General features: G+C 39.7%; 2 protein-coding genes across 2 annotated transcripts; one reads left to right on the top strand and one right to left on the bottom strand.

The window, feature by feature from the left end:
- Positions 1–4123: 4123 nt before the first annotated feature.
- On the bottom strand, positions 4124–6868 carry LOC105007232 (histone H2A.V). The gene is given in 5 exon segments (NM_001310956.1): positions 4124–4732; positions 5041–5170; positions 5268–5381; positions 5685–5762; positions 6810–6868. Coding segments are annotated over 5 exon segments (387 nt in total). The 5' UTR covers positions 6813–6868; the 3' UTR covers positions 4124–4670.
- Positions 6869–7562: 694 nt separating this feature from the next.
- LOC105007231 (transcriptional activator protein Pur-beta) lies at positions 7563–10751 on the top strand. Its single transcript, XM_010866074.4, has one exon. It carries the CDS (start codon positions 7595–7597, stop codon positions 8513–8515), a length of 921 nt encoding a protein of 306 aa, XP_010864376.2. The 5' UTR covers positions 7563–7594; the 3' UTR covers positions 8516–10751.
- The last annotated feature ends 4977 nt before the right edge of the window (positions 10752–15728 follow it).

The raw sequence follows: 15728 nt of genomic DNA, 5'->3' as shown, positions 1-15728 counted from the left end.
ATTTTGTTTCTGGTGTCCTTTGACAGCTCTTTGGTCTTGGCCATAGTGGAGTTTGGAGTGTGACTGTTTGAGATTGTGGACAGGTGTCTTTTATATTGATAACAAGTTCAAACAGGTGCCATTAATACAGGTAACGAGTGGAGGACAGAGGAGCCTCTTAAAGAAGAAGTTACAGGTCTGTGAGAGCCAAAAATCTTGCTTGTTTGTAGGTGACCAAATACTTATTTTTTTCTTTGCATGGTTGAGTTTTATCTTGCATTTTTTGATGCAGCGACATACTGTGTTCACAGACACTGGTTTTCAGAAGTGTTCCTGAGCCCATGCAGTGATCTCCACTACAGACTTGTGTCTGTTAATTGCTGTGCCGCCTAAGTGGCCCAAAGATCACAGGCATGCAATATCAGTTTTGGGCCAAATCCATACGATAAAGAGATTTCTCTGGATTTTCAGAATGTTTTAATGATATAATGTACTGTGGATGATGATCCCCAAACTCTTTGCAATTTTACATTGAGAACCGTTATTCTTAAATTGTTGCACTATCTGCCCATGCAGTCTTTCACAGAGTGGTGAACCCCTCCCCATCTTTACTTCTGACAGACCCATCCTCTCTGGAATGATCTTTTAATACCCAATCATGTTACTGACCTGTTGCCAATTGACTTAATTGGTTGTGTGATATTCCACCAGGTTTCGTTTTTTAGCATTACACATTTCCAGTCTTTTGTTACCTCTGTCACAGCTTTTCTGAAACGTGTTGCTGGTGTCAAATTCAAAGTATGCATCGATTTCTCAAGAAACAATAAAATGTCTCAGTTTCAACATTTTATATGTTGTCTTTGTACTATTTACTAATGAATATAGGATTTAAATTATTTGCACATCATTGCATTTGGTTTTTATTTACGCAGCATCTCAATAATTTTGGAAACGTGAGGCTTAGACATAATTTTTTGTATAGATCCGATACAGTCAGGGTAGTTGCTAATGCGGGGAAGGGTGTGCATGAATCACCTGGCCCTGGCTTGGCAGGGGCCCCTTAAAAATATCAATGTCGTTCTCTATAAGTGAGGGGGCCCTGGACTCCTGCCGACGGCTCTGGATACAGTATTTCAATACATACAACCAGGCCTCAACATAATGTATTGTAAGATCAATGACATTGAAATATAACACTTGATCAATACATAATGTATTGTAACTATCAGATTAGATACATGTTTCAATACAGACAATCAGCGCTGCCATTTTCGTCAGCAACCTGTATTTGTTATTCTAGAATATAGTCACAATCTCTATGATTGTTATTGCTAATGGCAGTATAGCTGATCTTGCACATCAAAGGGGTACTGGTGCTTTGTTATCTATCTCTGGTATGACCAACACTAGATACATTTGTAAAGTGTAAATGCAGGTTGACAGCAGGATGTCCCTCTCTGGGTAGGACTGGAATGAGTGAGTACGGTAAAAATCCCAAGTGAGGACATAGAAACAGAAACTTATGTCTGTGTGTATTCATGTGAGAGACAGGAATGGGGAGAGAGAGAGATTAATAACATTAGTAGCCTCCCAGGTGTCATCTCAATCAGAAGTGGAGACAGATGTGTCTCAATTACTAATGAGTGAGGTCATTCAAAGGCTGAGAGTGAAACAAGAAAAGGGGTATCCTTTCATCTCTCTTAACTAAGTGGATGTGTTTGCATTGTGCAGAGAGAGGAGTGATATCACATAAATTATACTGGTCTTATGTCCCTCCAACTACCGACACAACCTCTATGATATAGCGCCACCTGCTGCCACAGAACAATAATGACAAGTCATTCTACTTAAAGGGGTCTCACAGAAATACCCTCCACTGCAGACTTTTTTTGTTGCTCTAAGACTGTGGTGTTTTTCATTATTAAACAAAAAAATGGTGGCAGTAGTTAGCTTCCGAACTCCGAATGTGAATGGGTTGGTGCCAAAGTATCCGACTGACATCGTCAGAACTTCAAGGTAACATTTGAACATTAAAATACAATTATTGTTTAATTAAAATCGACCAGAGCATCACTATTCACCTAATATACATAATGTTCTCGGGCACTATTTATATGAAGCGTTCACCCATTTTACGGCTTTTCCAAAATGATGCCTTCTAGGGTCTAATTTACCAAGCATGAGCACGCACAAATCTGTGCGTAAACCATGTGTGGGATCATTTCTACGAAAAGTCTCGGATTTATGCATCTGAACGTAGCCTACATTAACGCATGCTTGAGAATGTTCGTACATTTACGCAGATACATAACCCTGCATACGCACAATTGCAAGTGGTTGAATAAAAGAACTGCTTCCAAAGTAGGCCTATAGTTATTGTGGAAAAATTATCATTTAAATAGTGCCGGGAAAATTATGTAATTGTTTTTCTATTATGATTTCATGCAACGTTCCTCAACAGGCCACTTCAGTTAATTTGTAATTATAATAACGCAAATTAAAGTAACTTGTCATATAGACACGTGTATAACCGTTGTTTAATTATTCTAACGTGAGATACTAGAACATATGCGAAGTTGATTTTCCAATGGAAGATTTGCAATAGGCTACGTTCCATAAAGCACATTTCAGAGACAGGTTGGACCTTTTCGCAGAATGTACGCTATAGGCTCAGCAGACATCGCTTAGGCGTAAAATATAAACAGGGTATACTATCCATATCGGTTGAGTTCACCAGTCTCTGTCGTTCTGGGGGGATAGTAACGGGATCGGCACCTGGATCGATAAAATAACCATCCCCTATCCTATGAATAGAACGTCCTTCCATTTATTTAACTTGCAGGTGATATTTTTTTATGCGCAGTCTATAAAATGCTGCATGACTTGTTAATGTCTTTGAACCAAAATAATGTCAGTGGATGTTGAGGATACGATGCATACTATTGATTGTTTAATATAGGTCCAAAAAAATTTAACGGCTTATTTCCAAATGCTAAAGACGTGTACGAAATGTTCTCCCTAGCAAAGTCTTAACTTTAACTGCTCAAGCGCGAAACAATTATGTTAGAATGCATTCAGCATTTTACATATGGCACCTATACCCCTGTCAAACTCAGATTTAGATCTGATTCTTAACTTCTGGGGTTGCGTGGTTGTTGTTTTTAATGTACAAGTGTTTCCCAAAGCCTTAAATGAATTATATAACATATTTGGGTAATTGCGGGCGTGTCCTAAACCAAAAAGCCAATGTCGTACACCAGCACTGAGAACACCTTACCGGTTGTAGTGTCGTTTGACAAATCGCATTTATTCTCTGTGCGGACGTGCATTCGCAATTCCAATCGTAAACACAATCTAGTTCTTAAGATGCAGTCTAGTTTCTACGCACGCTTGAGAATTGTGCCTCCTGTCGTCCTCTTCTTAATACCTTCAAAAAATCTATTGGATTGTAAGATTGGAGGGGAAGATTTTCAGATGACAGATGGCAAGCCATTTGCTACCCAGCAGGACCACTCGTACAAGTTCTCATCCGGGAGAACACTGGTAGGCGAACAGAGGATAATAAGGATGTCATATGCAGTTGCAGCGTCCATACTTGGAGTTACAGCTGAACTTAATGTCGACACTTGAATATCATACAAATCATTGAGCTTGCCTCGGCACTGCCGTACCATATGAGAATCAAGCAAACCTTTCACTACGTAAACAGTTAAGAGTAAAAACATGATTCAAACTACTTCTCTTTCACACATTTGACTGTGGCATTCATTGCTCAGTTACAAATTAGAATGCATCAGTTTCAACAGGCAAATCCCTTTAACTGCACTCACCCTTGGAAACTAGCTGGAAATATAGGAATACCAAAGTATTATCATACAGCTCAATACATGGAATTTTATTATGCTTTGAGAAGCCTTTTGCTTATAGAATGAGCAGCACATAGACATTACACATTCTTTTAGGATAATGTCTAATCGCTTCAGAAAAACTATCATATAGAATAGTTTAATCATTTAAACAACTAGTTAGTCCAACAGTACCAAGACATGGGAGTAAACTAGGCAAAGTCGTTTCAATTATTTCCTTGCACAGTATTTTGCATAACAAAGTACAATAAACAAAGCATGTCAGCTACAAGTTCTCAACGGACTAAAACCTGAGTAGTTTATTAGTGATGGGACACTAAATGGAATACTGCTTTTAGATAAGATTTCAGTTGTCATCAAGAGAAAGAAAAGGACTTACATTAACTCTTAACATGATAAATGACAGATTGTAACATGAACCAAGATAGCAATGTCTGATGAAAATGTGCAGAAAGAATGAAATAACCACAAACAACTTTTTTTATAAAAAAATTGGGTTTTAACAATTCAATTTTTCAGTATAAAACACTTCTGAAGCCCTGCCAATCAAACAAATTCAACTGTCACAAAAGTACCACCACCCATCCTGCCCAAAAATCTAAAATAACATACATACAAATGTTTCTTTCAAGACCCCCCCCCCTTTTTCTAGTAATGGGAAATATTACAATAACAAAACACTAACAGTCACTCATCAGCTAAAATATAATAAAAAAGGATTAATGTGAGGTCCAGGTTCAGTCAGAGTCCAAACACAAGTGACTCAGAAGACAGTCCACTCCGAACACAAGCCTTCACAGTTCTGGTCAACAAGGTGGCATCTGCCTATGCAGTCTTCTGTTGGCCCTTCTTTCCAATCAGGGACTTGTGGATGTGAGGGATCACACCTGGAAACAAGCAAACAGCAGTTAGATGATGCAAGCGACTGTCACAAAAAAAAAAGGATGAGTAGATATACATGCTTAGTGTACACAGGGGTATTCAACTGTGGCCCTCGAAGTCAGTACCCCTCAATATTTTCCTTGCAACCACATAATCAGGGACTTATTTAAACCTGGAACACCAGATGGGTCCAATTAAGATGAGGTAGAACAGAAAACCAGTAGGCTCCAGTCTAGGGTAAATTTTATAATTCTGATACACAAAATCAGTGACCCAACACTATTTAAAAACAGCATGTGCTTGCTGAACTCACCTCCTCCAGCAATGGTGGCCTTGATGAGGGAGTCCAACTCCTCGTCTCCCCGAATGGCGAGCTGCAAGTGACGGGGAGTGATGCGCTTCACCTTCAGATCTTTAGAGGCGTTCCCTGCCAACTCTAGTACCTGGAAATCAAATAGAAAACATGTCACCAACACAAATAGCAATAGTTGGTAATCCCACAGGTTATTGTGGCCATGGGTGTCTTTGTGTCAGTCTCACCTCAGCGGTGAGGTACTCAAGAATGGCTGCGCTGTACACTGCCGCTGTGGCACCTACACGCCCATGGCTGGTAGTACGAGTCTTTAAATGCCTGTGGATACGACCCACTGGGAACTGGCAGGAAGTAAACAGATTTCAGGCCAATGAAAAGAGGTTATAAAATACAGTCTATTTTGACAGAAAGAAAATAGGCTGAGGAGACAAGAATTCCAGCTGCACTTGCAATGTTCCTGGAGGTTTTACTACCATACTGAATGGGCTTCTTACTATTGCCAGAAAGTAAATGAGCAAAAATGTATAACCAGTTGCTTGCAAACACTGTACTCTAGTGCCAGTAAAATACAAAAAGCACTGCCAATCATACCATTTGCATTTAACTTAGAACGGTGAATGATATGAACACGTTTTCGATCTTACCTGCAGTCCGGCTCTCTGGGAGCGTGACACAGCTTTCGCCTTGGCTTTGCCACTGTCTTTTCCTGCTTTACCACCAGCCTGGAACATAAAGAACAAAATGCAGTATTACAAAGATAAAAAGAAAATGTTAATATATAATATAAATCCTGATAAGCATTCAATCACCATTTCCAAAAAACAAAACTTCAAATTACCCCTGCTGATCAGGACTCAAAAGGAGTGTAATGCTACTGGCTCCAACTGGTCTTATGGCCAAATATTTGCAGCTGTTTTGACTACAACTGGGGTGCCTCAAGAAAGTATTGTAAATTACGTCATCCAGCAATTTACTGTAGTCTGTATTGCACATAGGACAAATACTGTACAGCAAGCGAATGCATAAACAGGTACACACCTTTTGGTAAATAACGAATGTCTTGTCAAAATTACACAACAGTAAAGGCTGATAAATAGGTCCACAGAAAATGAATCGCTAACTAAGCTAATTAGAACGATTGAACCAGTTTGTTTACACTAAAGGTAGTTCTATACTAGGTCCAATCACACTTTTGAGCCCATACACTTTCCCGCCAAATGAAGCTGCAGCTGGCGTCAAATGAGAAGGCACTGAAACATGCTAGCTAAGTGGATGTACACTTTTGCACCGTTGAATTACAAAGAGATTAATCACATTAATGAAAGCCATTAACAAATACACGTATTGCAAAAATTACAATAAAATTGGTGTATATTTGACACAAGCATACGTCAATATTTTCAGTTCACAGAAAAACAGCCGCGGTCCCAAGTAACCAACTGAACTACAAAAACTACCATTGTGAAATGAAAAAAAATCTAATTGGAACCTGCCAACTTAATGCTCAACCCAAGACTTCCAGGCAAAAAAAAACTCTATAAAACGTAGTTACCAACAGAAACATAGGAACATAGTATAAACACCGTTACCACTTAGCCCAGGAAAGCGAACTTGCTAGTGGGCTAACGCGGTGCAATACTAGCTTAGCATTTATTTTCAGTCAATTTGAAAACCGTAGCAGGTTATTCTATCGAATTCACATTTACAGGATAAACGCATATTATACACGAAGCAGTCGTAATTAAACGTGTCGCACCAGACACACATACCATTTCAGCGTTTTGTTCTTAGGCTGTGGAAATGAGTAGGTCGGAAACAATTTCGGTTCAAGACAGAGCAACAATAAACCCCTTAGCAAACCTATGCCCAGAACCCCTCGCTAGCGGTCATTGGCCAATGGGAAATATGGTTGTTACTTTGAATATTTTTTTGTGACCAATCACGTCGTTGCTTATACCCATTTTACCCATCCCCCCACATGAAATCGGGCATGTACTTTTTTGCGCACGAAACCAACAAGTAGGCGGGACTGCTTTAACTGCAAACTGCCACTCAAAACCTGTCGCTTTAAAAATAATAATTAATAAAATAAAAAATATAACTAGTATACTGTGACATTTTTCATACAAATTCGTTACTAATTACATTTTGTATAGGTGAATCCCAAATGAGGGTTTTTACAGTAAGCCAAAGCAATTTAGGTAACCTATTATGAAAACATTCAATGGGAAAGTTAGTATTTCTGAATATGCAATCATCAATAAAGTGCATGTTCGCGTTTTTTTCAAAAATATGATTTGTCAACCAAGTAAATCATATTGATAATAACATAACATCAGATTTCATATTTATTTAACCTTCTTTGAATTTATTGAATGACAAAATCTACAATTATGCTGTTGATGTAATTGGCAGGCGAACGGCCAATCAGAGCACAGTAGTCAATGTACTGTTTCTTGTCACGCCTGTAACGTGGTTACAGCGAGTAGGGGAAGTACGCGGGGGAGGGGTGTCAGAACGTAGGAGGAAGGAAAGAAGCTGGCTGGTGGCGAAGATGGCGGATGGGGACAGTGGGAGTGAGCGCGGTGGCAGCAGTGGTGGCGGAGGGGGTGGTGGCGGCGGGTTTCACCACTACCAGCGGGATCAGGAGACCCAGGAGCTAGCTTCGAAGCGACTGGACATCCAGAATAAACGCTTCTACCTGGATGTAAAGCAGAATGCAAAAGGCAGGTTCATCAAAATAGCCGAGGTCGGCGCGGGGGGCTCGAAAAGTCGGCTGACACTTTCCATGTCGGTTGCTGCGGAGTTCCGTGACTACCTGGGGGATTTTATAGAACACTACGCCCAACTTGGGCCTAGTAGCCCTGAGCAGATCGCCCAATCATCCGGCGGGGACGACAGTGGGCCTAGGCGGGCCTTAAAAAGTGAGTTCCTGGTGCGAGAAAACAGAAAATACTACCTCGATCTGAAAGAAAACCAGCGGGGGAGGTTTCTACGGATCAGGCAGACAGTTAACCGAGGCCCGGGGTTTGGAGTTGGTGCGATCCCTGGTGGCATGCAGTCCGGACAAACCATCGCTCTCCCGGCCCAAGGATTAATTGAGTTCCGCGACGCCCTTGCCAAACATATAGACGACTACGGTGGAGATGACGAGGAACTCGCCAGTGGCGGAGGAGCAGGGGGCTACAGCGAGCTTCCGGAGGGCACCTCCATCATGGTGGATTCCAAACGTTTCTTCTTTGACGTGGGATCCAACAAGTACGGAGTTTTCTTAAGGGTGAGCGAAGTTAAACCCAGCTATAGAAACTCTATCACTATCCCGTTCAAAGCGTGGGGCAAGTTTGGAGGAGCGTTTTCTCGTTATGCTGACGAGATGAAAGAGATACAGGAGAGACAGAGAGATAAAATGTTTGAAAGAAGACCAGGAGGAGCAGGAGGCGAAGAGTCTGAGGGAGACGATGTGGACGACGATTGAATGATCAAGCCGACTATACAATCAAGTTGACAACGTGACGTAAAGCTTGGATATACGATCGAAAATGTTGTGCATGACGAATCGAACATGATAAAAAATACATATATAATTGACTGAGAAATACTATGTTAACAGATTTGTGTTATAAAACGTTTAGATCGATGGGTTTGTGCTAGCTAAACCAGTAAATATTTTCCATAGATGATAAAAAAGATTGTCTAATAACTTACCGCACCAACTGTTTCAGAACTCCAGTCTCGCCATGATTCAGAACAAGACGTTATGCTATTAGCCCAATTCACAAATAGAATATCTATTTTTAACTCTGAATAACTTACTTAGACCTGAACTATGTGCTATATGTAAGAAAGTGTAAACGTGTGGTGTGTTGTTAATCAAAGATGCACAGCTCAGCATTTCCAGTACATTGCTGTGCGTTTCCGTCTCTCATTGTTTCATAGAGACCTGCTGTGTTGTTTTGAAAGAAACTGAATAATTGTCCCAAAGTTTTGTTGTGCTGAACCACGCATTTCCCCCCAAAATTACTTATGCGTTTTTTGTAAGCAGACATTGGTACGTTTGCTCCCAATATCTTGGATATGGTGAAAAAAAATTGTACCGGCGAGAGAAAATTGTTTCGGGCCTATAGGAATGAGTTCAATCCATCTATGGACACAAGTAGTATTAGAGACCCCCATATCAGCGCTGTTTTTGTCAACCACAAGAATGGGAGAGTCTTGTTGTCTGAGTCACTTTTAATTGCTAAGTGATTTCACACACTCCACATTTTATTATAATGGTGCTGCTACTGTTGGACAGCATAAAGGCTGGTACGGAGTACAATATAGGGACATAATATGGTCAAATCTAGCAACCTGTTAGACTTCGGTGACTTGGACTGAAGGTGGCACCCTAGGGCCTTTTTAGGCCCAGTGGATTAGTTAGCATGACTGGAACTGGCTTGTTAGCTTAGTTATGGCTTAAAAAGCCTTCTCATTGCAGAATCTCAATTTAAATCCCCATCCAGGAAACTGGGCCTAACATTGACACTGGGTTGATTGAGTTATGGGATTCACATTCATGGCTAGTTTTAAATGGATAGGTCACTTGGGTCCTACTTTCTTCAACTCTGGTCATTTATGACTGAAATAAACCTCAGTTTGATTGTGGAGTTGGTGCTTTGGAGAAATAATATCCACAGCAAGGTGCTGTCCTAAATATACCAGATAGGATATTATGCTATTCAACAGAAAAGTCAATAATTATTTTTAGAACTTAAATAACTATGTCTAGAAATTAAATAACTATGTCTATTAGATGATATGTATATGTGAAATATATTGGATAGTGCTACTTAAACTGGCTTGGCCTATTAAAAACACTAAAGCTTGGATGAAGTCATCCAGAGATATTTAGGTATACCATTTATTTTTCCTTCTAACAATTATTCTGTTAGAGATGATTAAGAGCATAGAAAACTATATAATGACAACAACCTCATTATATTTGAATTGTGCACAAGGCACTTTGATCCAGTCTCATTTAAGTATTCTGACACAATCGGTTTTCTCATTTCCAGCACTTCAATATATTGAACAGAAATGTAAACAAATCCATTAAGCCTTCTTAACCCCTCTTCATTTCAATCCACCAGTTTCCCATTTTCTCTCAAGTTGGTACTCCCAGTTGCCTGTAAGAGATGTCTGAACAGCATCCAGACATGTCTTAATTCAGCTTTCCTCTTTATTTTAAATTTTTTTAATTGGTTCTTTATAGAATTTCTTTCCCCTTTTTTTGCATATTCTAACGGCTGTATGTTGGTATAAAACCTGGTTTATAAGCCTGGTTTAAACAATTACTTTAACAGTGACAAAAAATAAGATCAATAATGTAATTGTTAACATGCATAGTCATCACATTTGTAACATTGTTCAGGAAATTACATCATTATCAACAGCAACCATCCTATTTTCCCTCTGTGTGTGAACCTTTCCCCTCTTAACTTTACCCTTTAGCACAGCAGTCGAGAATTTGTCATACAAGGAAACATCTCAGAGCAATAGTTTTTTTTTTTCTACTGATATACAAATATTCTATTAAAACACGAGTTTTAACTACAACTGTACTCCTGTACTGTGCTACGTAAAATGGCAGCTGTTTATCTCGTGTGTTCTGCTGTAATATTCTACCAAGTTCCTATAAACAGTAAATAAATAAAAATATTTGCTGAGGATAAGTTTTGTTTCTGTTCCTGTTTAACAAAGTCAGAATTCATAGTCAGTTGATTCATATTTTTTCAGTGGGGGTATTGGGTTATGTTTTTTCATTGATATTATATTAGGAATGTGACCCACACTTACTGCATGATACAATTAAACATTTAACATCCTTGCATGAATCCTAGCCTATGGCCTTTGCAATCACCAGATCTCCACCCAATTCAACACCACCTCTCCACTACCATAATCGAAACACCAAATGAGGGACTATCTTTTGGGAGAATGGTGTTCCATCCCCCCAGAGTTATAGAGACTCATAGAATCTATGCCAAGGTACATAGCTGCTGTTCTGGCATGTCGTGGTGGCCTAACACCTAATTGAGGCACTATGTTTTTCTACAATTTGTCAACCATCTGTATGTCATACATTTGTTTCAGTGTAGTACATAGGCGAAGACAACAGATTCTACTCATCTCAACAAATTGCGATGAAGTCAGTTGCTTAACGGCGGACTAAAGCTTAGACGTTCAACTCTTGTAAATTGTTGACTTGTGCATAGAAGTAAGCGTAGGATGCGTTGTTGCTGTACGGGTTATCGAAGGGTTTGTGTTGTGGTTGTCTGGGCGAGTGGGTGTTTGTGTGGTAATCTACAAAGAGGTCAGATTAACCTCCTATCAATGATTTCCATTCCAAATGGTCCCCCATCCTACTTTTGACTAAAGCACTGGTCAAAAGTAGTGGACAATGCATGGAGTCAAGGGGCATTTGGGAAACAGACATACCGGCCCTACTGTCTACTCACCCTTGACCGAATAACTTTGTGGAATCACTTTGGTTTTCACTCATAATATCCATCTCATTAGTAATTAACTTGAACCTCTAAGCATGTGACAAATCCAACAGCACTGATAAGGTAAAGAGCAACACATGACTTAAATCTGAACATGTTTGAAGAACTTAGAACATCTTCCTGAATGTTGACTTGCCTGAAGCTTTATGCGAGAAAGGGAAAACTGCTCCCAACCTTAAGGGAAGACAAAGCATGGGACAATGCTTACATCTGCTGGAACTGGTGGGATTTCAAACTGAAACTCTGTGTCCTGACTGGCAGATAGATTGATTGAATGGAAGTTTCATGTTTATCTCCAAAATGTTTCCCAGTAAAGGCAGAAAATAAGGCAGAGTTCAAATCCTGGTCAGGCATACCAACTGTTTGAGGGTATCTAAGAGGTCTGTGCCAGTTAGCTTCAGCAATGTCTGCATTAGATTGATTAGGTGTTGGACAGGGTTGCCTTGTCACTTTGCTGAAGCTAACTGGCAACTCCATGTGTTGAGTTGGACACATGCATTCTGTAAAGTAGAATGCATACTCCCTTTTTTCAAGGGTAATGAAGTCAAGAACTTTAACTTGCATTCAGAAATTTAGCCCATCTTTTGTTAGCAGATATGTTATAGAAAGCAGGAGATACAGTGGATATAAAAAGTCTACTCACCCCTGTTAAAATGCCAGGTTTTGGTGATGTGAAAGAATGAGACAAAGATAAATCATGTCAGAAATGTTCCACTCTTAATGTGAACGATTCAATTGAAAAACAAACTGCAATTTTCAAGGGGGAAAAATGAAAAATAAATACCTTACTATAACCTGGTTGCATAAGTGTGCACACCCTCTTATAACTGGGGACGTGGCTGTGTTCAGAATTAACCAATCACATTCAAACTCATGTTAAATAGAAGTAATTACTCACCTGCCATTATTAAAAGTGACTCTGAATTATCACATATAAAGTTCAGCTGTTCTAGTAGGATTTTCCTGACATTTTCTTAGTTGCATCTCAGAGCAAAAGCCATGGCCTGCAGAGAGCTTCCAAAGCATCAGAGGGATTTCATTGTTGAAAGATATCAGGAGAAGGTTACACAATCATTTCCAAAGCATTAGATATTCCATGGAACACAGTGAAGACAGTCATCATCAAGTGGAAAAAATATGGCACAGTAGGGACATTACAAATAACTGGACATCCCTCCAAAATTGATGAAAAGACGAGAAGAAAACTGTTCAGGGAGGCTTCCAAGAGGCCTACAGCAACATTAAAGGAACTGCAGGAATTTCTGGGAAGTACTAGCTGTGTGCTACATGTGACAACAATCTCCCGTATTCTTCATATGAATGGGCTATGGGGTAGGTTGGTAAGACGCAAGCCATTTCTTGCAAAGAAAGACATCCAAGCCCAGCTGAAGTTTGCAAAAACAAACATTGTTAACGGTATAAATGGTGGAGTAAGAGGCATAAAACAAATCATCAATAACATTTTCACTTACAGCCCACCTCAATCTGATTAACACTTGTTTGTCTGAGTGAAGGCTATAGTACTTTTCAGCCGGTGATAGAGTTCTTAGGCAATGAGCCATAGTCAATTAATCTCAGCTTGCCATTCAGTTGTTGATACGATACAGCTCCAAGACCCTTTTTTGAGGGGTCTGTGTGTATGTAGTATGTAAAGCGAGTGTTGAAGTTAGGGTAGGCTAGACAGGGTATCTGCTGGTTTCAGCAAGTTGATTTTAAGACTTTTTAAGAATTTTTTATGTCACTGAATTCAATTTAAGGCCGATTTCACAAAAACATCCCATGCAAAAAATACGTAAGGACACCAATTTATATTAAGTACCCACTGTTGTTAGAGCAGTAAGCCTACTGCTAACAATAACATTATTACTGGCTGTACTTCGTGGGACTGTCGTCTGTGATACGACAAAACAGAACTGAGAAATGTCTAATTTGGTTGGAGGCTTTTCTGAGCTTATTTGTCGTTTATGGGATTCCACAGATTTAATATCTATAGTGCCAAGTTTGAAAGACTGCTTGTAAAAACACAGCAGCCTTCGTTTTCTTCCCCATCAATAGATTTCAATCACAAAGCAAAGTCACTGTTGTCTTCTTCCGATTTAATTTTCACTTTCTTATGGTACCTGTGAGTTTAACAGTCAATCTCTACAGTGTAGATAGCTAAATTATCTAGCTTGGTACTAGCTAGCTATCTTCCTCATGAACAACGGTGTTGGGTGAAAAGCAGCCAACTGTGATGTCTTGCTGACATCTAACATTCTGATTGAAATCGTAAAGATCTTTAAAAATCAGACAATTTAAGACTTTTCAAGGACTTTTATTTAGATTAATTAATTAATTTACTTTACTGCTAGAACAGGGGGGTTGGCCAATGTGTCAATCAGTTGGTCCAGAGTTCTCTGTTGCTCCTCAGTCCACAAAACAGGTGTTCTTGACAACAACTGAGCTCCATTCCCCTTCCTTGATTTTTCTGCTGGCATTTCCACTGCACACCCTTTCACTTGCTGCAGCTCATAGACTGGTTTCAAGATTGTGGACAAATCCTGGAAAAATGTGCAATAGTAACATAAAGGTCCAGGCAATTTCCATACTTTACCAACTGTTCTTGAGACTTTTTCAAATTTATTTTGAAAAGTGGACTTTTCAACACTGATCTCCAAGAGCCAGCACTGCTTTGACGTCCTTCATGTTTGACGTCTTTTTGACTCTGTTTGACTAAACCTCCAACTCACTGGATGTTGAATGTCATGGCGAAACACAAAACATAATCTAAATACTGAAAAAAGCTTTCATCTCTCAAGGTGTCAGTGGCTCAGTAGTTAGGGAGTCAGGCATGTATTTGGAAGTTTTCCAGTTCAAATCCCAACTGGGCCATTTGTCACTGTGTTTCTGTGCAAGACTCTTTACCTTATGTTGTTCTGGGGAAGAATGTCCCTGTACTTTCTGTAAGTCACTTTGGATAAAGTGTCTGAAAAATGACTAAAATGTAAATAAATCGGTGGATGTCAGACATGACTATTTGGTCTTGTTGCACTCTAGCAACTTGTGGTGAGTAGGCCACCTGTGAGCTCAACTCTTGTTCCCTGAGAGATGTAATTCCTCAAGTGCACATGTTTTGGCCGGTGTAATAAAAAGCAAAACAACTTGGTGAGATTTGTATAATTTGACTGTTGTACAAATATTAAGTTGTGAATTTGTGAACTCTACAAGCATATCACACATCATGCAAGATGGCAACAATAACAATCAACCACAAGATGGGGATGGTGATCAGTCTGTGAAAGGACATATACCTTATCTTCAAACCACTGTAGAGTTAAACTCCACCCTCCTAGTTTTCATAGAGATGGTGAAGATAAGGTATGTTTTGGTCTTTAAAAAAATCATGATTACAGTTTGCTCAAAAGCATGCAATTATGGGTCAGACATGGCCATATTATCTCCAACCAAGTGTGAAACATCTGGTTAGCTAGTAAGTGTCCTTTACAACGTACACTCACCTAAAGGATTATTAGGAACACCTGTTCAATTTCTCATTAATGCAATTATCTAATCAACCAATCACATGGCAGTTGCTTCAATGCATTTAGGGGTGTGGTCCTGGTCAAGACAATCTCCTGAACTCCAAACTTAATGTCAGAATGGGAAAGAAAGGTGATTTAAGCAATTTTGAGCGTGGCAAGGTTGTTGGTGCCAGACAGGCCGGTCTGAGTATTTCACAATCTGCTCAGTTACTGGGATTTTCACGCACAACCATTTCTAGGGTTTACAAAGAATGGTGTGAAAAGGGAAAAACATCCAGTATGTGGCAGTCCTGTGGGTGAAAATGCCTTGTTGATGCTAGAGGTCAGAGGAGAATGGGCTGACTGATTCAAGCTGATAGAAGAGCAACTTTGACTGAAATAACCACTCGTTACAACCGAGGTATGCAGCAAAGCATTTGTGAAGCCACAATACACACAACCTTGAGGCGGATGGGCTACAACAGCAGAAGACCCCACCGGGTACCACTCATCTCCACTACAAATAGGAAAAAGAGGCTACAATTTGCACGAGCTCACCAAAATTGGACAGTTGAAGACTGGAAGAATGTTGCCTGGTCTGATGAGTCTCGATTTCTGTTGACACATTCAGATGGTAGAGTCA

Source organism: Esox lucius, chromosome 13 (genome assembly GCF_011004845.1).
Source record: "Esox lucius isolate fEsoLuc1 chromosome 13, fEsoLuc1.pri, whole genome shotgun sequence".
NCBI classification, from domain to species: domain Eukaryota; kingdom Metazoa; phylum Chordata; class Actinopteri; order Esociformes; family Esocidae; genus Esox; species Esox lucius.
The sequence above is the reverse complement of the archived record's forward strand: the minus strand, read 5'-3'. Positions and strand labels throughout refer to the sequence as shown.